Source organism: Cotesia typhae, unplaced genomic scaffold (genome assembly GCF_013202065.1).
Source record: "Cotesia typhae breed Kobodo isofemale line unplaced genomic scaffold, CoteBio_Ctyphae scaffold_91, whole genome shotgun sequence".
Lineage (NCBI taxonomy): Eukaryota > Metazoa > Arthropoda > Insecta > Hymenoptera > Braconidae > Cotesia > Cotesia typhae.
Window position 1 is genome coordinate 2,368,053 of NW_027423781.1, and position 23,658 is coordinate 2,391,710.

The 23,658-nt window shown below is 28.5% G+C and overlaps 1 protein-coding gene across 1 annotated transcript in view; it reads right to left on the reverse strand.

Annotated features, from left to right (window-relative positions):
- Positions 1-23,360, reverse strand: part of LOC141537467 (lachesin) — a 175,192-nt gene extending 151,832 nt beyond the window's left edge. The window contains exon 1 of the mRNA XM_074258468.1: positions 23,179-23,360. Within this exon, the coding sequence (XP_074114569.1) occupies positions 23,179-23,245 (67 nt within the window). The 5' untranslated portion in view covers positions 23,246-23,360. The remainder of the gene's footprint in view (positions 1-23,178) is intronic.
- Between the last annotated feature and the right edge of the window lie 298 nt (positions 23,361-23,658).

The following is a 23,658-nucleotide window of genomic DNA, read 5'->3' on the forward strand; positions in this document are numbered from 1 at the left end:
GACTTTTGTTAAGTTAAAGAATTCTTTGATAGAAAAAAAAAAAAAAAAACTAGTGCCTTTCATTAACCAATTTAGGAATAAAATGATCCATATATCATCTCAAAAGTATTATAATCTAAAAACATGTATATTGAAAATGATAAAATACCCCGCTAGGAACAACTAACTTCATAAATAATGAAGAATACCGCACATCTCTTATAGAACGGCTTTTGGTAGAATTTCTTGAATTGTTAATGTGTCATAGTTTATGCAATGGTGACCTAAACTTATCATGGCTACAACTATAAAAAGTGAATCATTCTACTAATAAATATTTATTAAGTTAAAACATTGTGCGTTATTTTAACTCGAATTGCTTGAAAATAAAATTGAATGTTTATTGTGAAATGAAATACTAATGGATAAATTAAAGAAAACTGTCAAGATAAAAGAAAATAATATCGTCGATTTTATTTCTGAAGATGATTTTTTTTACTAGAACTAAATCTTTGCTAATTTTTATCAATCTCAAAAATTTAAATATTTTATTAGAGCTACTGTTTTTTTCTATTGAAGAAAAATATGTAAAAAATGTAAAAAAATTTTTTTGTTAAAAAGAATTAATAAAAGAACTTTTGAAAAAAATTCTAATACGTAATTAAGTGGATGGAGCTTTTGACTATGAGTGTGTTGTAATATAATGAGTATAATCCAGATTATAATGAGTATAATCCCGATTATAATGAGTATAATCCCGATTATAATGAGTATAATCCAGATTATAATGACTATAATCCAGATTATAATGAGTATAATCCAGATATCACGCAGTATAATCTGGATTACAATGAGTATAATTCAGACATCACACAGTATAATCTGTATTTTTTTACCTACTATGTGAAATTTTTTTTCACCGCAGATATCACTGAGTGTAATCTGGGATGATATCGAGTGTCATCTTGTGTACAAAGTTTCATGATGATCAGTTAAGTAGTTTTCGCGAAAAAGCGTAACAAACAAACTCACATTTGTTTGAAAAAAAATTTGATTTTGAAATCATTAATCTAAATTTGGCAAGTGACGAAAAAACGAAAAAAACTAATTTTTTGAATTTCAGTTAATCAAACATAACGTATAAAATTAAAAAAATTTCTATTATTTTGAAAGCTAGCAATACTTTTTTATTATCCTAATTTTTAACTGAAAATACCTTTGAATCCTTAACATAAGTTGAAGTATATAATTTTTATGACGATTTAATTTTAATTACCGCGAAAGTAATTAGAATAAACATGATACGTAACAGCAGAATTATAATAATGTTTAGCTACTTTTATAATTTCGTTTAGCATGCAGAAATGTAAGAGAAAATTTCATTTGCCAGGACAACATTACCAGAGAAATAAGTCCGGAACAATAGCTATGGGATTACTTACAAGTGCACGCGATCCCATATGCGGTTAGCGTATGCACAAAAGCTCAATATTAAGTATGTATATTAGTTCCATGGTCCACAATTGCTTTTCCAGTTCGTATGTCTTCATACAAGCTGATTATAAATGTTTTGTGTCTAGAAAATATTAAAAAAAAATAAAAAGTTAACGTCAGCGCGTGGCGCGCGTTTTTATGAATTAGATTCGATACTTAGTGTGTAATATGTCATGTTAAAATTAAACGACATTGCTAAAAAATTTCTATTACCAGCATGTAGATATTACGAGGTACATCATCATTTATATAACGATCAAATATAATAATAAAGACAAATGAAGTAGCTGAATTATGCTTAAATGTTTCTATATAGAAGATATAGATAGAGAAGTAGGTAGTGATGCTCATGAGTTATTCATAGAGACTATCGTAGCTACCCCATCCAGATTGCGAGATTAATCGACCAAGTACACTCCTCTTTGCCCGTACGAACCTCTCACTAAGCTTTTTTTACATCGTCTTGGCACACAGTGTCACGGTATAGACAATCAGATGCTTTCAAGGCTTAAAATTTCATTCTCTTTTCATCCACATTTATCGTATAAATAAAAAATAAAAAAAAATTTAAGGAAAAAACGACTGATTGACAATGGCTTTCTTCTTACTTTTTAAATTTCTTTTTTCAGTGTATAAATAAGACTCCACTACTTAATGTAAATGATAAAATATACAGAGAGAATTTTCCGACAAATATTACTGTGCATTTCTTGATAAGTGTCTGACGGTTTGAGATGTCGGCAAACTTTACTTGTGAAACAAAATAATGTTTACAGTAGTCGTAATAGTTTTAGTTACTCAAAGTTTATATTCATGAAATTTCGGCATTCCGGTTGTAATTACAAAAACGATATAAGTGATTCGTAAATAAAAATATTTTTAAGCTAAACATGAGATTTGTTTTTGTTACTGTGATTGAGAAATGTTCTCTGACAATACAGTATCATAAATTTTTTTCAGTAAATAAAAATTAAAATAAAAAACAACACTTTGATATTTGATAGATTGTTGACTTTCCAGCAGTGTTTTTTTTTTTTTTGTTAATTTTATTTTTATGTTTCCATTTACTATAAAAGTGCAACAAAGATATAGTACGGCTTCTCTCAATGGGTGCAAATAGAAAAAATTAACGGCATGAAAAAAAAATCTAATTGAAAGTAAAATTTTCTGAAATACGATTTGAAACAGAAATCACGATACAAAGAATCTTATCAGAGACTTTGTAATTTTTTAGTTTTTTATTTGAAGAGACTTAAAGGGTTACATGGGTTTCCTCCGGGAAAAAATGGCCTATTTTCAACAATTTTTTTTTAATACACAGTAAAAAATTTTGCATCAAAAAATTTAGTGTTAAAAATTTTTGTGTTAACTGTTTAACACTTTTTTGTGTTAATTTAATAAATAAATGTTAAATTTACACACAAAAGTATTAAATATTTAACACAAAATTTTTTGATGCAATGACGCAAAATTTTTTACTGTGTAGAAAAAATAAAAAAATATTTTATTCAAACTTTTTACTGAAATTAAATAAAAAAAAATATTAAAAACCCTCCTAGCAAGATTATTTGAAATAAAAAAAAATAAAATAAATAAAAACTATGTGCTTTAGTTAAGACTTCAAACTAGGTCTTAATCGAAGGAAAATCTTAATCTTTGAAAACATTCGTGATGTGATTGGTTAAGCAAATTATTCGTAACGTGATTGGTCAAATATATCAAAGCATGAAAATATATGCAAAGTCTATAGTCAGGCGCGCGTTTGCGCGCGCAAATTAAATTTTAATTTTGAGAAAAACACGTTTAAAGTCTTGAGTGACAAAATATCAAAATAACAGCGCTTTGCGCAACTTTTTAAACTGTATCTCCGAAACTATTATTCGGATTGATTAGAAGCTTTAGGACAATATTCTAGAGATGTTGTAGAATTTTATAAGACAAAAAAATGGATTTTTTGAAACCGTGAAACCCATAAAAACCCTTAATACTTTTAAAAATGTTTTTAAATCAAAATATTATAGCTTCGCGCTATGAGACGTGGAAAAAAAAATAATTAAGTCAAAAGTTTAATTTTTTGAAATTATTGTTTACAAGAAGATAAAAATTTGAAAATTCTATACCACAAACCGTTTGAGTTTTTTTCAGTAAATTGTCAATCAAATAATTTCGTAATGATTAAATGATGAAATCGAATTAGTTAATGCTTGAGCCAATAAACAATTTATTGATTAATAGGGAATTATTAAATGATTTCGGGACAAATAATGTCGTTTCGTAGGCCAGCGCACAAAATGAACATGCACTAACCCAGCCTGAGGACTGCTTTTAGTAATACTACACAGATTGTAACGTTTCAATTACGCGAGAGCTGACATGTATCGGCTAATACTGTAATATAGTTAATATTACACAGTAGCCCCTCCCTCGATGTCTTGGTAATATCAGTTTTGTTCTCTTGTCAGGTACAGATCGGTGGATATTTATTACATAAACTATTGTTGAGCGTTAAATATTGAGCATATTATTGAATCATTAAAAAAAAAAAAAAACTCTTCATTTGTTGAAATATCTTCATAACCCAGTATAAGGTGCTCGATCTAATCTCTTAGAAAAATGTTTTTGGAGATGACGTTTTTAATCTTTCATGCATAAGTCTTGAAGGTGGAAAAATTTTCACCGTGACTTTCATTATTTTTTCACCATCAATCTTCTAAAGTTAAAAAATCATAAGTGAATAATAACAGAGACCGGTACTTGTATATTTTCCAACGGATTATATTAAATTAACAATATTTTTCTGGATTTTCCAATACGCTTTCATGGATTGAGTTATACTAAACCGCATACGTAATCGTTAATCGAACTGAAAGAATTCAAATATCTACCAATTTAATGGTTGATATAGTTCACAGGAGATGAAATAGAATCATTTATTTTCACTTCCAATAATCGATTGTGAACTTGTTCTGGGTATACATGCACGCATATATTTGCTTTTTCGTAAATTAAATCTGTGCACTTTTTATGTCAATACAACAGCTTAACAAGATTTTTTTTTTTTTTACCTACTACTATTTTTTGTATACGATTCTGCTCTATTTTTTCAATAGACGCATCACAGGCATTGAAAAAAAAGATTATAGTGTTTATTTTTTATTCATGTTTTAAATTTAGGTGTTTATGTGATTATACGCTGACAAGAATTGTAAAATCTTTAAACTATTTTTATAGACTAAAATTTTATTAGCAAGCTTGGCTAAAAAAAGTAGAAAACTTCGATTGAAGTTGACTAAAAAAAATAACATATTTCATTTAAGCAAAAATATCGTTTACAAATGATTTAATTTGAAAATTTACTATAATTTTCATCTGCAATATTATAAATCCGAAAAAATCTAGTTGCTTGATAATAAATAATTTTTTCTGAATTATAAATATTTAGTTGTTGCAGCTTAATTTTATACTACTAAGGCTACGTGAAAATCATGTTGCTGCCACATGATTTTTCTCATGCTACTGCAACATGATTACCATGTAGCCGAAACATGAAAATCATGGTGCTTCGACATGATTTTTCTCATGATACCGCAACATGATTGTCACGTAGCCGAAACATGAAAATCATGTTGCTGCCACATGATTTTTTTCATGCCACTGCAACATGATTATCATGAAGCCGAAACATGAAAATCATGCTACTGCAACATGATTATCATGTTTCGGCTACATGACAATCATGTTGCTGTCACATGATTTTTCTCATGCTACCGCAACATGATTATCATATAGCCGAAACATGACAAATCATGTGGCTGCAACATTATTTCATCATGTTTATTTACCAAGACTGCATCATGTTGCATTTACTATTTATTTTTTTCTGTGTATAACGGAAGCGTAACACTTGTTTTAGCTCATAAACTGCTTGAATAAATTTACAAATAATATAATTACGTTTATTTTATCTAAACTGGTCAATATTTAGAGCCTTTATCCTAGATCTAAAAAATATAATTGTAAAATAATTTGATCCTCAAAATGAAATAATTTTATTTGCTGAAATATAAGAGATATTTTAAGTTGAAAAAGCTTTTTCTGACAGTAAAGTTTCAAAGGTTTATCTTATGTCATAAAATTGAATTAGATTGAACCTCAATAATAGACTATACTTTCCGATAAAATAATAATAGTGACTCTGTCTTGGATATTTTTTAAGTGTACAATCTTCGTTGGTAAAAAAACAAAATCCCATGTAAGAGAAACTGTAGAGAATAAAAAACATAAAAATCCAGGAGCTTAGGACTTTGAAGGAAGGTTTATATAGCAGAAGCTCGGAGTAGCTGCAGTGAAAGATCCGTTAACTTGGTTTATTGTCGTCGTGGTAGCAGTATCGTGTGGTCTCGGTTAATCTTGTTACTCTAAATTAGAGTGTCGATTAAACTACTCATTTGGTCTTAGATCACAGAGCTATTTCTTCAAAGACGATCACTGAAATAAATCTTAGGTAGACATGTGGTCGATTTTCCGAAGACGCCGTTTATCTTACCTTGTACTCATAACTCACTGGGGGAATCCTTAAAACCAACTCTACCGCCATTAATTATTGATCAACCTGTTAAAGTCTCATTTCTAAAATTATAGCAGCATTAGCTACACCTCCTATACTACTGTGATTATTAGATTTTACTCTTTTTTTTTTTTTTTTTTATTTTTCTTTTGACGATACAGTAACATTTCGATGAACAAAATCACCCGAGCATGTGTGCCAACGTAGAAAACTAAAACTGTTGCTTTCATACCTTTTTCTCCAACCTTTTATTTTATTTTTTTTCTATACTAACCAGCAAGCGTTATGAGAACATCCAACCCAATATAACTGGATGATAGCCAAGGGTTAAAGTATCTATATTTTAGTGAAATATGTGGTTTTAAGACACGCCACCCCAATTTATAAAAAAAATAAAATAAAATAATCTGGCAACCAGAATGGAAAAAAAGATTTCTCAGACTACATCGTATTTATAAAGTTTAATTGATTAATAATTAACAAAGTTACAGAACTCTTTTAAAATCGAAGCACTGAAAATATTTGTACCCTCTATTAAATTTGTGGATAAAATTTCATATATCTTTTCATTAATAAAGATGATTTGGAGTGTAATTTTATAACGATGTCAAGTAAGACTTTTTTACCCGTTTTTAAAATAGTAAAACAATCTGGATGTTTCTTGAGTCTGATAATTCCTTTAGAAATTTAAAAATATCAGTTTAAGAAGATAAAATATTAAGCTGACGTTTAATACTTTTATTTTGGATGAGAATTGATGTGACAGGAAATTTATTTGCTACGTACAGAAAAAAAATTATTTAAATTTAGAAGAAAATAATTTTGAACGAAAATTCGCTAGTTGTTTATCTGAAATTGTTTTTTCCTAAGTCTAATAAATTTTTTTTCAACAAGGAACTTACTGTAAGAAAATTTTCTCACATTTTTTTTTCAAATCCAAATATTCAAAATTCCTTACGTTTTTGGTGCTCAACAAAAATGCTTATAACTTTGTAACAACATGATATTTTTTAATAAAAATTTAAGCGAATGATCTTCGATGTATACTTTATAAAATAAAAAAAAAACCGATCCCCAAATTTTTTTATTATCCCAGTCAAAAAAAATTAATTAATCAATTAAGCGACCGCTAAAAATTTTTTATAGAAAACACGAAAAAAAAGAATTTAGTTTTTTATTGCCACTGTGCTGCAAAAAGATAATTTTTTTTAATATTAATTTCAAGAACTAATTAATTACTTAGTTACTAAAATATTAATTAATTTCTAGTTAAAATAAGTTCCTCTTAATGCTGTTAAACAGAATTTCAACATGCTGATTCAGAGAAAAGTTTCGAAATACCCACACACGGATTTCAATATACTTGCAGTTGAGAACAATCCTAAAAATACTCAGATTAACTCAATAGGACTTTAGAACATTGATGTTTGATAAAACATCGACCCTCGAATATCAAGTTGGATTAAAACTTTATAATATTTGTATTGTTTGTTATTCTAGCGAAAAATATGTGAAATTTTATGAACAGATAAATGTTCCTATAAAAATTAACGTTTATTTAAAAATATTTGAAAGTTTAATTTTTTAATTTATTAGAAAAAAATATTTGGCCTCGTTTTGACCCTTCCTTTTCCTTTAGGTCTCATACTTTTAAGCGAATAGTCTTTTAAAAAGTAACTTAATAAAGAACATTTCGTGGCTATACTTCCGGGAACTTCCGCCATGAAAACAGTTCCAGCTAGATTTAAAAGTAATCCGCCTTTAAAAAATAAACCGGTAAAAAATTGTTATCTAAACAAATAACTGGAAAAGAGATGGAAAATGAATATATTATATTAAAATATTAAATGTTACGACCTGGTTTTAAAATCTCCGGTTACCATGCTCCGTCTTAAACTACAAGAGGTATAAATTGAATTTAACAATGGTCTAATATTATTTAAGTATTCTATTTCAGCTAAGAGCTCATACTGTAGTCATAATTGTGATCTGAATTAAATTAAGGATCAAGTATGTTAAATTGGTATATTTCTGAATTATTATTACATAGATTGGATTATGCATTAGTAGTCACCAAAATAGCACCGATATGACCCACCCATACAAAGTTCGAAAACCGGCCCTCGGATGGCCCATCGACGGGCAAAGGATACTGATTGACGGCCGATCATTGGCGACTTTTAATGGCTCACGGACGGCTGAATGTCCAAATGATAACAACGGCCCATTAACGGCAGTTGATTATCGGCCGATTGTAAAAAAAGTTATCGGGCCGTTAATGGCTGATCATCGGCTGAGTATGTTAAAATAAAAAAAAAAAGGGTGCGTGTACTTATGTACACGTGTAAGAAGTTATACTTCTTTGGCATAATAATTTTAATAGTTTTTTAATACTTTTAACATTTAAAAAAAAATAGTTTTTGATTGTATGCAAATAATTAATTACAATAAAATAATCCAAGACTGGAAAAGGAGTTATTATAGTCAATAAAGTTCAGTTTACATTTGAAAAATTAAATAAATAAATATTTATTATTATTCTCTTACATTAAGTGTAACATAAATTCTATTATTATTCGAATGTTGTTTTTAAATTATGTTTATTATTATTAATTATTAATTATTTTATTATATTATTCACTCAATTTAATAATAAATATTAGAAATTAATATTTAAATTTGATGTTCAATTTTAATTTTTTATCACAAATTTTTCACTTAATGTTTTATTAAATTTATTTCCTTTTTTTTTTAAATATTAAATAATTAATAATAAATATTTAACGTTAATAATTTAATAATATTTAGTATGAATTATATTAAATAATAATTTTGTCATTTATATTACTAAATAATACATACAGATAGAGTTAATCTAAATTGTATTGGAGCACTTAGGAAGGTTGATGAGCACAGTTTTTTCACAAATATTTTCTAATATTAATTAGTATTGATTTAAATATTTAATTCAAATCACTTCTGATTATAACACGTGTTTTAAATGTAGAAACTCAAAGCATGTGGATAAATAATATAAATATAAATACACAGTGAACACAAGCGGCGTGCCTGCCAACATACGCCACTAATAGAGGTTCTATTTCTGTTTTGTTGGTAGCATTTTTTCCTCAACTTAATGAGCGATTTAGTGGGCAACTTCATTTCTGTTAATTTTGTGTCACGGTGTGCACGCGCATCGTAAAATTTCACTCTCATCAATTTTTCATAACGCGCCTAAAGAAGTATAACTTCAAAAAAAAAAACTAAAAATTTAGCCGATATGCCGTAGAATTTTTTATTCCTATAATCGTATTGGCGTTATGAAGTCAAGTAGTAGAAGATGTAGCACAGGAGCGTCGATCCTAGTCGGATATTCCGAAAAAATTTTAAAGGTTAAGTCGAAGTGGGAATCGAACTTGGTTCGTCTGCGTGAAAGTCTCGATCATTACCGGCTGCGCTGCATGCTGGAATCTAACTGAAAAATTCTACTTAGCTATTTGAATGATTGAAATATATTTTATTACTGCATATACAGATTATGAAATTTATTAGTACTCAATTTTGTCGATTTTTGTATAAAGTTTTTAAATGTCTGAAGACGATTATTTTTTTTTTCATTCTAAATTTAATTTGCACCAAACCTATTTAAGCTAATCCCTTATTAGAAAAAGAGATTCAAAAAGATTACCTCAATGTAAAGTGTATATCTATGTAGTAGTAAAAATAAAATCTTTTTCAATTTTTTCAAACAATTTTAATCTTTTTAAATCTCTTTTTCTAATAAGGGACAGTTGATCCTTCCAATAGTTATATGTTTGTTTCAAAAATTATGCCATCCTTTTCTCAAGTCAAACTTCGAAATCACATTTAAAATTTTTATTGTCTTGTTTTATTTGCTCATTATTTTTGTTTAGATCTACGATAATCTTGTATAAAAGTTTATATATTTTTTTATTTATTTATATAAGTTTATATATAACTTCTATTTGGATCAATAATAATCTTAAATAAACATTACAATATCTTTTTTAATTTTTTAAATATTATACTTCGCGTAATGCATCTCCGAAAACCCAAATTTGTGTTATTATAAAATAACAAATTGGCCAAGAACAGCCAGACTTTGGGCGATAAATGGATATTAATTGCAAAACATTAATGTCCGCAATAGACGGCGATCAGCGTTTAACCAAGTATGGGCCGTTGACATATCCCTATAACTGGCCAATCGTTGGCTGCCAAATATCGGCCGATGGTTGGGATTGTTTCCATTAACGGCAAATTTGTATGGGCAGTGCTTTGCGCTGAATATATGCAACTGTTTGTTTTACCAATTGCACGCCGCAAATGCTCAGCGCTTTGGTGTGCACTTCTCTTGACTAAAAATGAAAAGTTGATGATTGAAATCGTCTTTAAATTAATTTAAAACACTAATAGAAGGATTAGTTAATATTTAATAAGCTTTATTGACTGCTTATAAGTAACTAGCTGTTACCCGCCCGCTTCGCTGGGCATTTTATAGAATTGTATTTTTAGATCTAAACTTGAAATTTAATTAGAGTATTATTTTGATTTTCACAAATTCCAAATTACATCGAATTAGCATATACCTTTTATCCATGTAATTATTCCAGCTAATATTCATTGTAACTTTCAATGTGCAATCATTATAATGTTTGCGTGGCTTTTTTTCAAAAATGAATAATAATTGACACGAAGAAAAAAATTTGAAATGAGAATTTGGAGTCTATAGGAGCTCTAGCTTGGAAATTAAAAATTTTTAATGTTAACACCCACCTTCGCAAACCCCTGTGAGATGAGCTACCGTAAAATTTGCCCATAGACTTTTTCTACATCTCTTACAGAAGATTCCTACCAAATTTGGAGTCGCTAGGAGCTATAGTTTAAAAACGGGAATTTTTCATTATTAACGCCCCCGCAATCCTCTTTGGGGTAGAATATCGTAAAATTCATTCATAAATTATTTTTTCATCACTTACAGAAAATTCCTACAAAATTTGGAGTCTGTAGGAGTTATAGCTTGAAAATTAAAAATTTTGATTGTTAATACCCACCCCCGCAACCCTCTGTGAGGTGGGACATCGTAAAATTCGTCTATAGATTATTTCTACATCTCTTACAGAAGATTCCTACCAAATTTGGAGTCGATAGGAGCTATAGTTTAAAAACGGGAATTTTTCATTGTTAACGCCCCCGCAACCCCCCTTGTGGGTGAAATTTTGTAAAATCCGTTCTTAGCTGACCTCTACTCGGCGACAGGAATATTCCTGCCAAATTTCAAGTCTCTAGGTCTTATAGGTCCAAAGATATCCTGATGAGTTACTATATCTATAGAAAGTCTCCTATATATATATATATATATATATATATATATATATATATATATATATATATATATATATATATATATATATATATATATATATATATATATATAGATTTAAAAACATTAGAAATCTGATTTAATATTTAAAAAATTTTAGTAAAAAGTAGGTATAAAAATTCCCTTTGAAAGCTTGTTATAATCTCGTAACTTGAACAGATAATATAATTCTATTAGATTAGCTAGATTAATAGTTTTTTTTTATAAAAAAAATAATAAAACAATAGTTTTTATACATTAAAGAATTTTTTTTCCTCCGTGAAAATAATCAGTGTATCGTATCCATGTTATAGAAAATTATGACATTTTTTTTTGTAATCGGTCTTCGGATCGCCCGATAAACAAGACACATTAACCGAAAAAAAATTTTTTCAACCATTTGTTCATTTTGTGCGACATTTTGTACAACAGTTAATCATTAAGCTTAGGCTTATTTTTAACTAACCGTGAAAAGAAAACAAACAAGTTCAGATTATTGTTAAGACTGTTCACAAATTACGTAAGTATTTGTATTAGGAGAGAGAAAAGTTAGGCTGAATCTCTATGAATGTTCTTAGAGGAGAGGGTGCTTATAAGCAATTCTTACATATTTAGAACATTAGAATGTTCTTAGCAGTCAGTAATTCCAATTTAATTGCTTGCATAATTTTGTATTAATAATTGTTAAATAAAAAAATTTTTTTTTAAATTGCAATTTTCAATTTAATTACCTCTTGTGATTTTAAGTATTCTTTATCACCAGGTATTTCTTTTTTCTAATATTTATCTTTTTATGAAAATTGATGACAATAAATCGAATATAAGTCAGGTAAATATTTACACAACGATATTTATTTGCATAAATAGCCCGTAATAAAATATGCAGTGAACAAGACTCTCCGATTTAACGATTATCTCTTGGAAGTTAAGTTCCCTGAATCAATAATGTAATTTTTCGATGTTCAGCGGAAAACAGAGATATAAAAATAAGAAAGGCCCATCTGGGTCACATAAATAATATAAGAATCTAAAAAAAAAAAAAAAAAAAAGGTTAAGAGCCTTTGATATTTTTAAGTTTATTAATCATTGAAATTATTGAATAAAAGTATAAAGTGAAATAAAATATTTGTTAATCCGACTGGTTATGCCTTTAATACTCATTTATTACAATGATAATAAGCTAAATAAATAAAAATTTTATATTTTATACTGAAATAGTTATAACGATCATAAATAACAAATAAATTTCTAGCTTCTAATTTCCATAAAAATTATCCATCTAAGTTTTATTGAAATTTTAATTGTTCATATTTAAATCCTAAAATTCGTTAAAAATTTTCCCGCGAAAAGTATTTTTTGTACGAGTCTTTTTTGAAGCACCTGATAGCGTTCCAGCCGGGGAATGAAAGCAGGAATGATTACTGTTTTGTACAAACATTAGAAAAATTTTTATAGACCGAAGAGAGCTGTATGAGACACGTTAGTGCCAACGCGCAACACAGTAATGTGCTGACAGTAGCCAGTAGTTTTTATACAGCGCTCTCTACTATGCCAACCATTTTAACCTCATTTTCTTCTGTACAAAATAGTAATCATGACTATTGCAGTATTTTTTTTCCGTGTACTCGATCCAATTAAAAAAAAAATTTAATAGTCAAAATAAATTAATTACATTTTTTTACAGAAACTTGATGAGAAATTGAAAAAAAATCTGGAAATCGGTTGACCGCTAAATTTGAATTTGAAGCGCCTTAAAATGTGTTTCTTGGCTAATATTTGCACAGAAAAAAAAATTTACTTGAATCAAGTAAATAATTTTGAAGAATTTCATCTTCTTGATTTGAGTAGAAAAATTCTCAAAAAAAAACTAAAAAAATTTTATTGGTTTAAATAAATTTTACTTGATTCAAGAATTTTTCGTTATGATCCAAGACAATGAAACTCTTCAAAATTATTTTCTTGATTTAAGAATTTTTCTCTTGATTCAAATTAATTTTTTTTTTCTGTGTGAGCTTGAAAAGCTCAAAGCACCGTTTTTCACATTTTGAGCTCTTCGAGCTCAAAATTTATTTATTAACCATCTATAACTTTTAAATGCATCGTTCGATTTTTTTTTTACAAAAGCATTCGACGCAGTTTTTAAGCACAAAAATGAAACGTACATGTTTGTATTAATTGATTGAGAAATCTCGAAAATATCTTTAAAAAATACCGAAAAACAAAATTTTGGAAATTTTTAAACAACTATAATTTTAAAATTCGTTATTCGATTTTCATTTTCAAAAATGCACTCGACGCAATTTTAAAAATTTGTTTTTTCAAATTTTTTCAATTTTTTAAGCGGAAAGTTAAAAATTAAGTTATAAGATTGAATTTTTAAATTTATAGTTTTTTTTTATATAAGAATATCAATCAATCATTTCAAGATTTTCAAATTGATTCAGCAATAATTTTTCTTTGTAACAGTGTAATTTTATTCTGTAATTATTTAATTATAATTACATTAATTCTGTAATTATTTAAAAAAATAAAAATCTGCCATTTTACCTCACTCTTCTCTTACATTGTCTTTACAAAAATAACAACATTCGATGTCAATATGCTCAATGAAATGGATCAATTTAAAATCTTAACAATTGTTAACGTGTGTATTATGCATTTAACTATCTATATCCCCAGTTTCGAGAACTTAAAGCATGCAGAATAAATGAGAGTAAGAAATGAGAGGAGAAAGAAGCTCATGAATGTTTATCGCAAGTGGTTTAAAAAACTAAAATTTAAAGGGCAATAAATAAACGGCTTCTTTCGATATAAATAATAAGATACCGATTTAAAGCTCAATTGTGTAGCGTGTGCATACAAAAACAGAATGCTGGAGATAATATTACTTATACTAAGCCGTGGATATTAAATAAGCTCATAAATTTTATTTTATTAGTTAAGAGAGACAAAGAGACGGAAATTTCAGCTTGAAAGAGAAAATTCCGCTTGGCTCAACTCACTCGTGGGTTCGTCATCTCTTTCATACGTCCAGCTTGAGCTCAGTACTATACTACACTATTTCACGTTGACCCCTATACCTATATTGATGTAATGTGGTTGAGTACGTGGTATCAAGCAACTTTAGCGATAAGCTGACGTCGGAACGAGATCCTACAACCCAATGATGGAATTTCGCAAGCAATGCTTCAGATATCTGGACGGTCTTCCATAATTATTATATTTAGCACCCTGGCAACTTTATTGCCGTTTCATTAAATAACTATTAGAGATATTACTTCGATTCAATAAATATATAACATCTTTGAGCTGTGAGAAAATTTTAGTATTTAATTTTTGGATTCATGTGGATTAAGTTTTCAATGGATAAAAAAACGCCGATTGATTTATCTTAATTAAAAAGCTATTTGAAACGCTTGGAAAAAATTTCATTTCAATACGCTGTATACTGAGGTAATCGCTTTGAATTGCTTTTTTAATCGAAGTAAATCGACGTAAATTTAACATAGCGAATTTTTTTTTTTTTTTTTGCGAAAATAAAAACAAAAGTTTTGGTTAATCCAAATATGCATACTTAAAACGCTCACTTCATGCTTAAACTATCACACAAAATCAAATTTTTTATTGATTTCAATTTGAAAAATTTTTTGAAATTTAAAAAAAAATTTTTGTAAATCTAATTTTTCCTAAAAATTTAATTTTTTGGAGCAAGAGAGAAATTTTCTCAAGACAAGAAAATTTACTCCTATCAAGAATTAAATTTTTTGGAGCAAGAAGATTTTTTTGACTTAAATAAATTTTCTTAGATCAAGATTTTTATTTCTTAAAGCAAGAGAATTAATTTTGTTGGAATAAGTGAAATTTCTTGTGTCAAAAAAAATATTTTTTTTCGCTCAACAAAATAATTAGGAAGAAAAATATTTTCTCTGTTATACTAAAAAAATTCTTCAATAGAATCGGAAAAAAAATTGGCAGAATAGAAAAAAATATATTTTTATTAATTAGTAAAAAAAAATACGATTTTAGTGAAATTTATCAGATTAGTCATTTTTGATCTAGTATTTCCCTGAAAATTAATGATTTGACAGTAGGATTAATCTTCTAACAACAATAAATGCTCTCTATTCACACTATTAAATACCATAGAAGAATTACTGCAAATCCAAATTTACTACGAAAAAATTAACAAGTTCTTTTTGATCGATCAAAAAAGCTTTAAAGCATAAACTTCAGGTTAACCCGAAAGAATTAATTAAAAGGCATTAGCGCTTTGAAAAATAATTTTTTTTTATCCTTGAAACTCCACTTATTTTTCCTTTATTTTCCTTGATCCTTAGAATGTTTCAATTACTTTTTTAAGGTGAGCTAAAGCGTGCAATATCCTAAATCTAATTAAACTTAAGGATTAGAATGAGCCAGCGCTACGAATGACGAAGATTTTTGGATTCAAGGAGCATTCAGAGTAAGGAATTGTGTTTAGTGTACATCTCAATGATACTTTACCTAAGGGCTGATGAAGACAGAAAAAAGGGAGCCTGACAAGAATAAAAACAGTTATATAATAAGTGAGTTAGTTTTTGAATTTGTTAAGTATGCTCTGCCACAAATGTAGCCTTAATTTAACGCTGAGCCAACTAACCTCCATAATTTTGTGAAATAAAATAATCCCAGTCTAGGTATTTTTTTAATTTTTTTATTTTCTTATTTTTATCCAACGTAAATGTTTAATTAAATAGAGAAAAGTAAAATAAAATTAAGTAAAAGAATGTTTTCATTGTTATAGTATTTCATTAACACCTTACGGTTCAGTGGTACATTTTTTGTGCGATATTTCTTTGGGTTCATTCTGGTAAAGCTTTTGGCAAGTAGCGGGGGTTACATCTACACGATGAGATAAAACCAATCACACGGCACTGTACACACAGATATTTATTACTGCGGATTATCTGGCCAGATTCCAAATACAAACACGTTTCTTGCTCCATTTGTAACTGCAGCCTGATAGTAAGAGGGTTTGCAAGCAAAGAAGACATAGATTGAAGAGAGAAGAAAGATAAAAACAAAAAGGAAAACGATGAACATAAAAAAGTAAACTATATATAGCTTTACAAGAAATTTAAGAAAATATGAAGATAGATAAATGGATTTATAAATGTACAAGGAAAAAATTTTCTTTATGTTTTTAAGCTGTAGGCTTTGAATTTGCTGGTGGAAATAGAGAAATGTTTGAGAAAACGTGCATAGGTTTTTATTGTCAGATAGACTATTTGAACAATAGCCAACATACCAAACCTCTTTTACTTTTTTGGCTTTCGTCTCTTTCTCCAGGTCCTCGACCCAAACTCCCAACCATCCAACTATCTAGACGACCAACAACTCCACAAAGAACGTCCTCTGCTGTAATAGATTTATTCGTCGGCCCGTAGAAAAGAAAAGACCTCAAGACAGGGTAGGAGGGCTCTAGATACATCCGGGTGGAAACGACTGCCCAAAAGGATTTCGGATGTCGACGTTACAATCGCGGCCGCCAAAGAAATACCACCCTACTCCGTTTCTTCCTTTTCTAATCTCTATCTTACTCGAACCCTACTGTGAGCAAATGTCTCAAAGACTCAATCCTCCTGGTCAGGATAATGTTACATCTTCTTACGTTTCTTTATACCAGACATTAAATTCTCTTTGGCACCTTTCCCTTTTCCAATATAATTTAAATCGAAAATCATTCAATAACCAATAAACCAATTCTACATTTATTAAGCTCAACATTTTAACTATTTTTTATTTTTTTTAATTTTGATAATTTTTTTAGTCACTATAACCGGAAGTATTTCAATAAACAAGACAAGACAGCGTAACAGCATACATAATGTCAGTGAAGTTTATAGTTTACATTTATAATAAATACACCAAGTGGTTTCATATTTATGTTACGCGTCAAGCAATCTTAAACTTTCAGCACTCGTCCCACTAAATCAATTCAGCGTCGAGCTATTGAAGAAAATAAAACAGGGGAAAATATATATCACACTTGTGAATTCATATCCAAATATTTAGTGATAAAATAAAAATTGAAAACGGCATTTGTAAAAAAATATCTGTGTATTTCTATTTTATTGAAATTATGATATATATATATATATATATATATATATATATATATATATATATATATATATATATATATATATATATATATATATATATATATATATATATATATTTGAATTGAAGCTTTCGAAAATATAGTGGTACACTGGAAGTGAAGAGAGTATCGAAGCGTAAGTAATGGTCGAGTGAGGTAGAGAATGTCACAAGTGGCGAGAAATAGTTGCGGTTGTGTTTGCAATTTCATCGGAGGTGCGCAAAACACCACGTGCAACTGACGTTTTATACTTTGCGGTTAGTAAATTCGAGTTTCTCGATGCTATTGACCTGTCGGTAGACTACCCATTATTGTTACGTGCGGTATGTGCACGTGGGGATACCCCCAGCAAAACTATTGGTCAATTATTAAATTAATAAACTTAGTGAAATATATTGGTAAAGCTGTTTATAAAATAAAATCTCGAGTAATTTCACTACATCAGCATACCAATTAATACATACTTCATGAGTTCATAATCCTCTACATCATTCGAAAAATCTGGATGAGAATCTGTGATCCCCGAAATATTAAAATCCACGAAAATATTCATTATAAAATCCTTTAAATTGAAATACATGATAGTCTTGAAGTTAAGGGGTTATATCCACTTGTAAGTTCGAAAAAATGTGGTTTTTTGGTAATTTTTTCTGGAGAGGCTTTTTATTGAATATATACATAAAATATATGAATATTTAGCGAATTTAACGTATTATAAGAATTTATATTTTATTAATAAAAATATTGGGTTCCGTCGTTCCTGTAGAAAATCTCCTGAAGGTCCTCCACAAAAAGGTGTCTGGCGGTGAGGAAGATATCTCTGATCCAAATTATTTTAAATAAAAAAAACCTAAAGGATTACTTTTAGGATAGATAAATACAGGTAATGATCGAAGAAATAGTCAAAATTTTGATTTTAGACAAAATGGCGGCTTCCCAACAAAAAAAACTTTGTTTGCACGAAAATTTACACTTTAAAGTGACTTAAAAAATCGAAATTTTTATCAGAAACTTTATTCCTTCGATCATTACCTGACAGAAGTATCTAAGAAGATCCTGTGAAAATTTCAAGTCAATCGGTCAAGCCGTTTAGGAGAAATATTCCTCACTGACTTTGAAAACATCGTTTCGAGAAAAACGCATTTAAAGTTTTGGCTATTATTTAAATTTACAATTCCGCCTACTTTCAAACGCTCGGAGACGTCTTTACAAATACGCTCATTACTCCGAAACTATTTACCGGATTACTTTGAAATTTACAGACAATATTCTCGAATATATATACATTCAAAATATGCAAAAAAAAAAATTTCGATTTTTTTTAAATTACAAGTGGATAATAACTCCTTAATCAAAGGTCGAAACTCGCAAAAAACGGGCCACGATTCATTATTGGTTAAAATTTAGGCGCGCTATTCAAATTTCTAGTACCAAATAAATTACAATAAAAAAATTCTTTAAAAAATTTTCTCTGATTATTTTTTTTTTATTTTAACATTTAAAATTTTTCCCATAATAATTTAATTGTTAAAAATTTTTAATATCAGCTAAAACTTCAGTTGTAATTAATGGAGTTAGCTATCAGCTATTAATTTTTTAAATTTTTATAATAAATAAATTGCAATAAAAAAATTGAAAACAATTCTGAAAAAAAAAAATTTCTCAGATCCAAAAACTAGACACTTAGAGCTACAATTTGCTTTTTTTTTTATTGCTGTACGACCATTTTTGTATAAGTTACAGCTTTTTGAAAATCCGCCAAAAATTTGGATTTTTTTCTTGCTCCCTTAATTTTTGTGAGAATTTTTTTTTTCTTATGCCAAAAAAGTATAATTTCTGACGCGTGTACATAAGTACACACACTATTTTTCTATTAGCTTGAGAATTACAACACAAAATTTGCAATTGCAAATGAATGCATAATTCGGAGTTGTTAAATTATAATTGATAAAAAAATAAAAACAAATCAACTCCAATTTAATAAGTCAAAACATCAGACGTTACTTTAAAAATGATTTAATTATTAAATTACTCAATACTTAAATACCACTTGAAATATATTTTTAACATAGAGTTGTTGTAACTACAATTACTTTAGCAGAGAATAATCAATATCGTAAAGCATAAATATTTTATTCGATAAATTATTAATTGTAGATTCTTTTATTTATAGTGATGATAATGGCTATCGCCTTGGATTTCCGACTGAATATATTATGAAGTAGAAAAAACAAAATTTTCTGGTTTTTTTTAAATAACTGCAAGGCATCAAGAAAACGTCGATAATTATAAATAGAAATTGACAATTAAAAAAATTGTCAATTAGAAAGTGACAAAAGTATCGCATAATTGACGTATTGACAAATTTTTTTTTTAACATTTCTACGTTCGATTCGTTTAAAAAAAAAAAATTTATGTAAAAAAAGAGAATATTTAAAATAGATTTTATCTGTAAAATATTGTTAACTCTCTATCAAAATTCTAAAGCAGAATGTAAAAATCAAACCAACTTTTATCTTCAATCCGTTAAAGAGTCGAACATCCAAAACACCTCCGAGATAATAAAAATTTGCATTAACTTTGTTTAAACATTTAAAAATTTTTCAATTTTTTTTTTTTTGAGGAATAAATTTACAGCCCAGGAAAATTTTAAACAAACAAAAATCACTGTATTTGTATATTTATGAGGAAATTTTGAATTTTCATCAGTCCTATCAATCTAAATTGATTTACCCGCTATGAAATTAAATCAATGCAATCCCCCGAAGAATAAAGAAATCAAGTTTCATTGAGATCCGATGACAAACTATTGACGAAAGTTGTGCAGTCAAACACTTTGATTCTTAAAAAGTAAACAGAAAAAAAAATTAACTTGATTCAAAATAAGTTGTCTTGAACTAAGAAAATTCGTAGCACCAAAGCCAATTTAATTCTTTCGAAAATATTTTTTTATTTCAAAATTTGTTTTTGCTTGATTCAAAAATATTAGTTCTTAATTCAATATAATGTAATTTTCAAATCGAGTGGCATTTTTTTGGGATAAATAAAAATTTTGACACCAGATACACAGCGCATTAGAAAACAACAGCTGTATTACTGATGACACTCCTACACGGAAAAAACAAGATTTAACTGGTTTCCATGTCGGATGGAAACTAGTTCCATCTATAGTGAAAAAATGTACAGATGGTAACTACTTCTATGTAGATTGTAGTGGGGACAATCTTCGTTGAACTGAGCCCCATCTCGGATTGAACTGAGTTCAACGAAGATTGTTCCCAATACAATCTACATAGGAGTAGCTACTATCTGTACATTTTTTCACAATAGACGGAACTAGTTTCCATCCGACATGGAAACCAGTTAAATCTTGTTTTTTCCGTGTAAGTTTTCATTATTTAGGTCAGAAGACCGTCTTTACATTTAATTATTATTGTAAGAAATAAATAAAAACAATTTCTATTAGAAAAAAAATTAAATATAATTTAAATAAATTTTATTTAAATAGTCAGTAAAAAATTCTTAACAAAAAAACTTAAAAATTTAGGGGAGGGTGGGGCAAGACGGCCCACCTAAGCCAGTTTTTATTTTTTGTGACTTTCTACTGTCAAGTGGATCTACTCTCGTCCAACTTTGACTCAAGTCACCGGAATTTTTCAAATTTAAAAAAAAAAAAATTTTTTTGGGGGGGGGGGGGCAAGATCGGCCACTTGGGGCAAGAAGGCCCACCTCAAAAATTGACCAAGAATTTATTTTTCTAATATTTTGGAGGTAGATCATCTTACCCCGAAAAAAAAAAAATTTTTGGCCACCTCCAAAATATTAAAATAGAAAAAAAATATTAGAAAAATAAATTCTTGGTCAATTTTTGAGGTGGGCCTTCTTACCCCAGGTGGGCCGTCTTGCCCCACCCTCCCCTAATTTATAAATTTTGTATAGATTCATTATTGTGACTCGGAATATTATGCACGTAATATCTAATATATATTGTAAAAAAAAATTTTTATCATTTTATAATTAAGAGAAATTCACTGGTTAATAATTAAAAATTATATTTTTAAATCAAGTAATCAAAGTAACTTGATTAAAAAATGTAATATTTTCTTAAAAAATCGGTATAATTTTGCATCAATTTTATCAAACCAAAAAAAAAAAAATACTTGGCTTAAATATATTTGTACCTCTTTTGAAAATGATAAAATCTTCGGTTGGATAAAATTTTTAATAGAGATTCTTTCGATTTCTATCCGTTATTTTCTTTAAATGAGAGATGTAAATATTTTTAAACAAAACTGAAATTTTGAAGAAAAATATTGAACCAATTTTTCTTTCGTAAATTCTATTGATGGCCCTGAAAAATATTATCCTCAATGACCCAGTATCATAAAAAAAAAAACCCTTTCAATCCCTAGAAATTCCTGAATTCACTTTTATAAATTTCTATAACTCAAGAACAATTGAGGATGTTCATAATTATAAACGAAGATTCTTTTAAAGTAAAGGCTTCGTCTCATAATCAGAAGCACGAAGCTTGCGAGACACGAAGTAAAAAAATTACTTTAATGAGCGAATGAATTTCCCGCCCACTGCGGACTTTCTGGTTTTAGTCACAATAGAATATTTATAAAACATAATTATTTTTAATGTACAAGCATCGCAATAAATAAAAATGACATTTTATTCCGGTTTGTTTGTTTTTATTTAATTCCGGTTTGTTAATTAGTAGCGCTAATTAATTTCAGTTAAAATGAAGCATCGATTACTGTAATGAATGAATTTCATTGTTTGATAAACAACTAGTTGGAAAAAAGAGAGTAAATGAACCAAAAAAAATGATAAAGAAGAAATATAGACAGAGATATAGCCATAGATACAGATCGGAATCGGCCCACGGGGAAGTAACGAGTATCCACGTGAAAATTAATTAGCAAGCCAATTGAACTTTAACGACCGTTCAATTTTACCTAACTGTACCACGCTGCAGGCTGTGTTCAATGATAATAATTCCCAGGTAAAAGAAAGATAAAATTTTAATATTGATACTTTTATTTGATAAAATTTTCCATTAAAACATTCCCAATGATGTAATAATTAAGTAGCTACCGGTTAATTTCAATTCAATTACAAACTTAAAAAAAAAAAATTAATTGCCTCAAATTAATATCTCGTCAAATAGTTTATAATTAGGAAAATAAAAACGATGATTACCAAGTAAGTAAGTGGTATTATCATAAAACAATTATCTTTTTTTTCGTGGTATGAACACCCAACGCTAATCCTGAATACCCTTCATATCCACTTACGAAGCACGTGTGTGTTCATGTTGACACCGTCACGTTTCCACTTAAATTCTCATCTTTTTACCACCCTTCAGCTCTCATTCTCCTCAATGCTAATTTCCCTTTCCTGAAAAGTTTAATCGAATTATTTAACTATATTTTGTTTCATTTCAGTTCGTTCTGGGCATGTGATGTCTCTTTGGACGGAAATTAAAAATAATATAGTCGTGCAACAACTACCGCACGTAAATTATTCATAAATAATACTCAGGAATTATTTTCAAGCTCCCGCGAAGTCGGAAAATGACAAATTTACTTTAGTCTAGGTACGTACCTTCGATTGAAGGTTGAAGGATGGAAACAACCAAAAACAGGATACGGAGGAGCCTGATGATTATCATTTTGTCAACTATCAGTTAAAAACTTCAAGGGAAGAGACACAACCGATATTTCACAAAATTTCCAGGTTTTTTAACATAAAATATTTAATATTTAAAACATGAACTCGATAATCGTAAAATCTCGTCTCGCATTGAGGTCTAGGTACTGACTGACAGAAGGAGTCTCTTGCAGGAGCAACAACGTAACGCATGCGTCCTGAATTTCCACGTGCCTATTTCTCCTCTTTATTTCTCATTCCTTTGTAAAGTTGGTTCTATCCTACACATTGAGGAGACATCGCGCCGACTCTTCGCACCCATTGTCTCACTCCCCGTATCCTCTTTCCCAACCCTAAAATCCCTAATATATACGTATAACTTTATACTCAATCTGGGAAATCTCTAAGGTATTAACTCAAAGATTAATCAGAAAG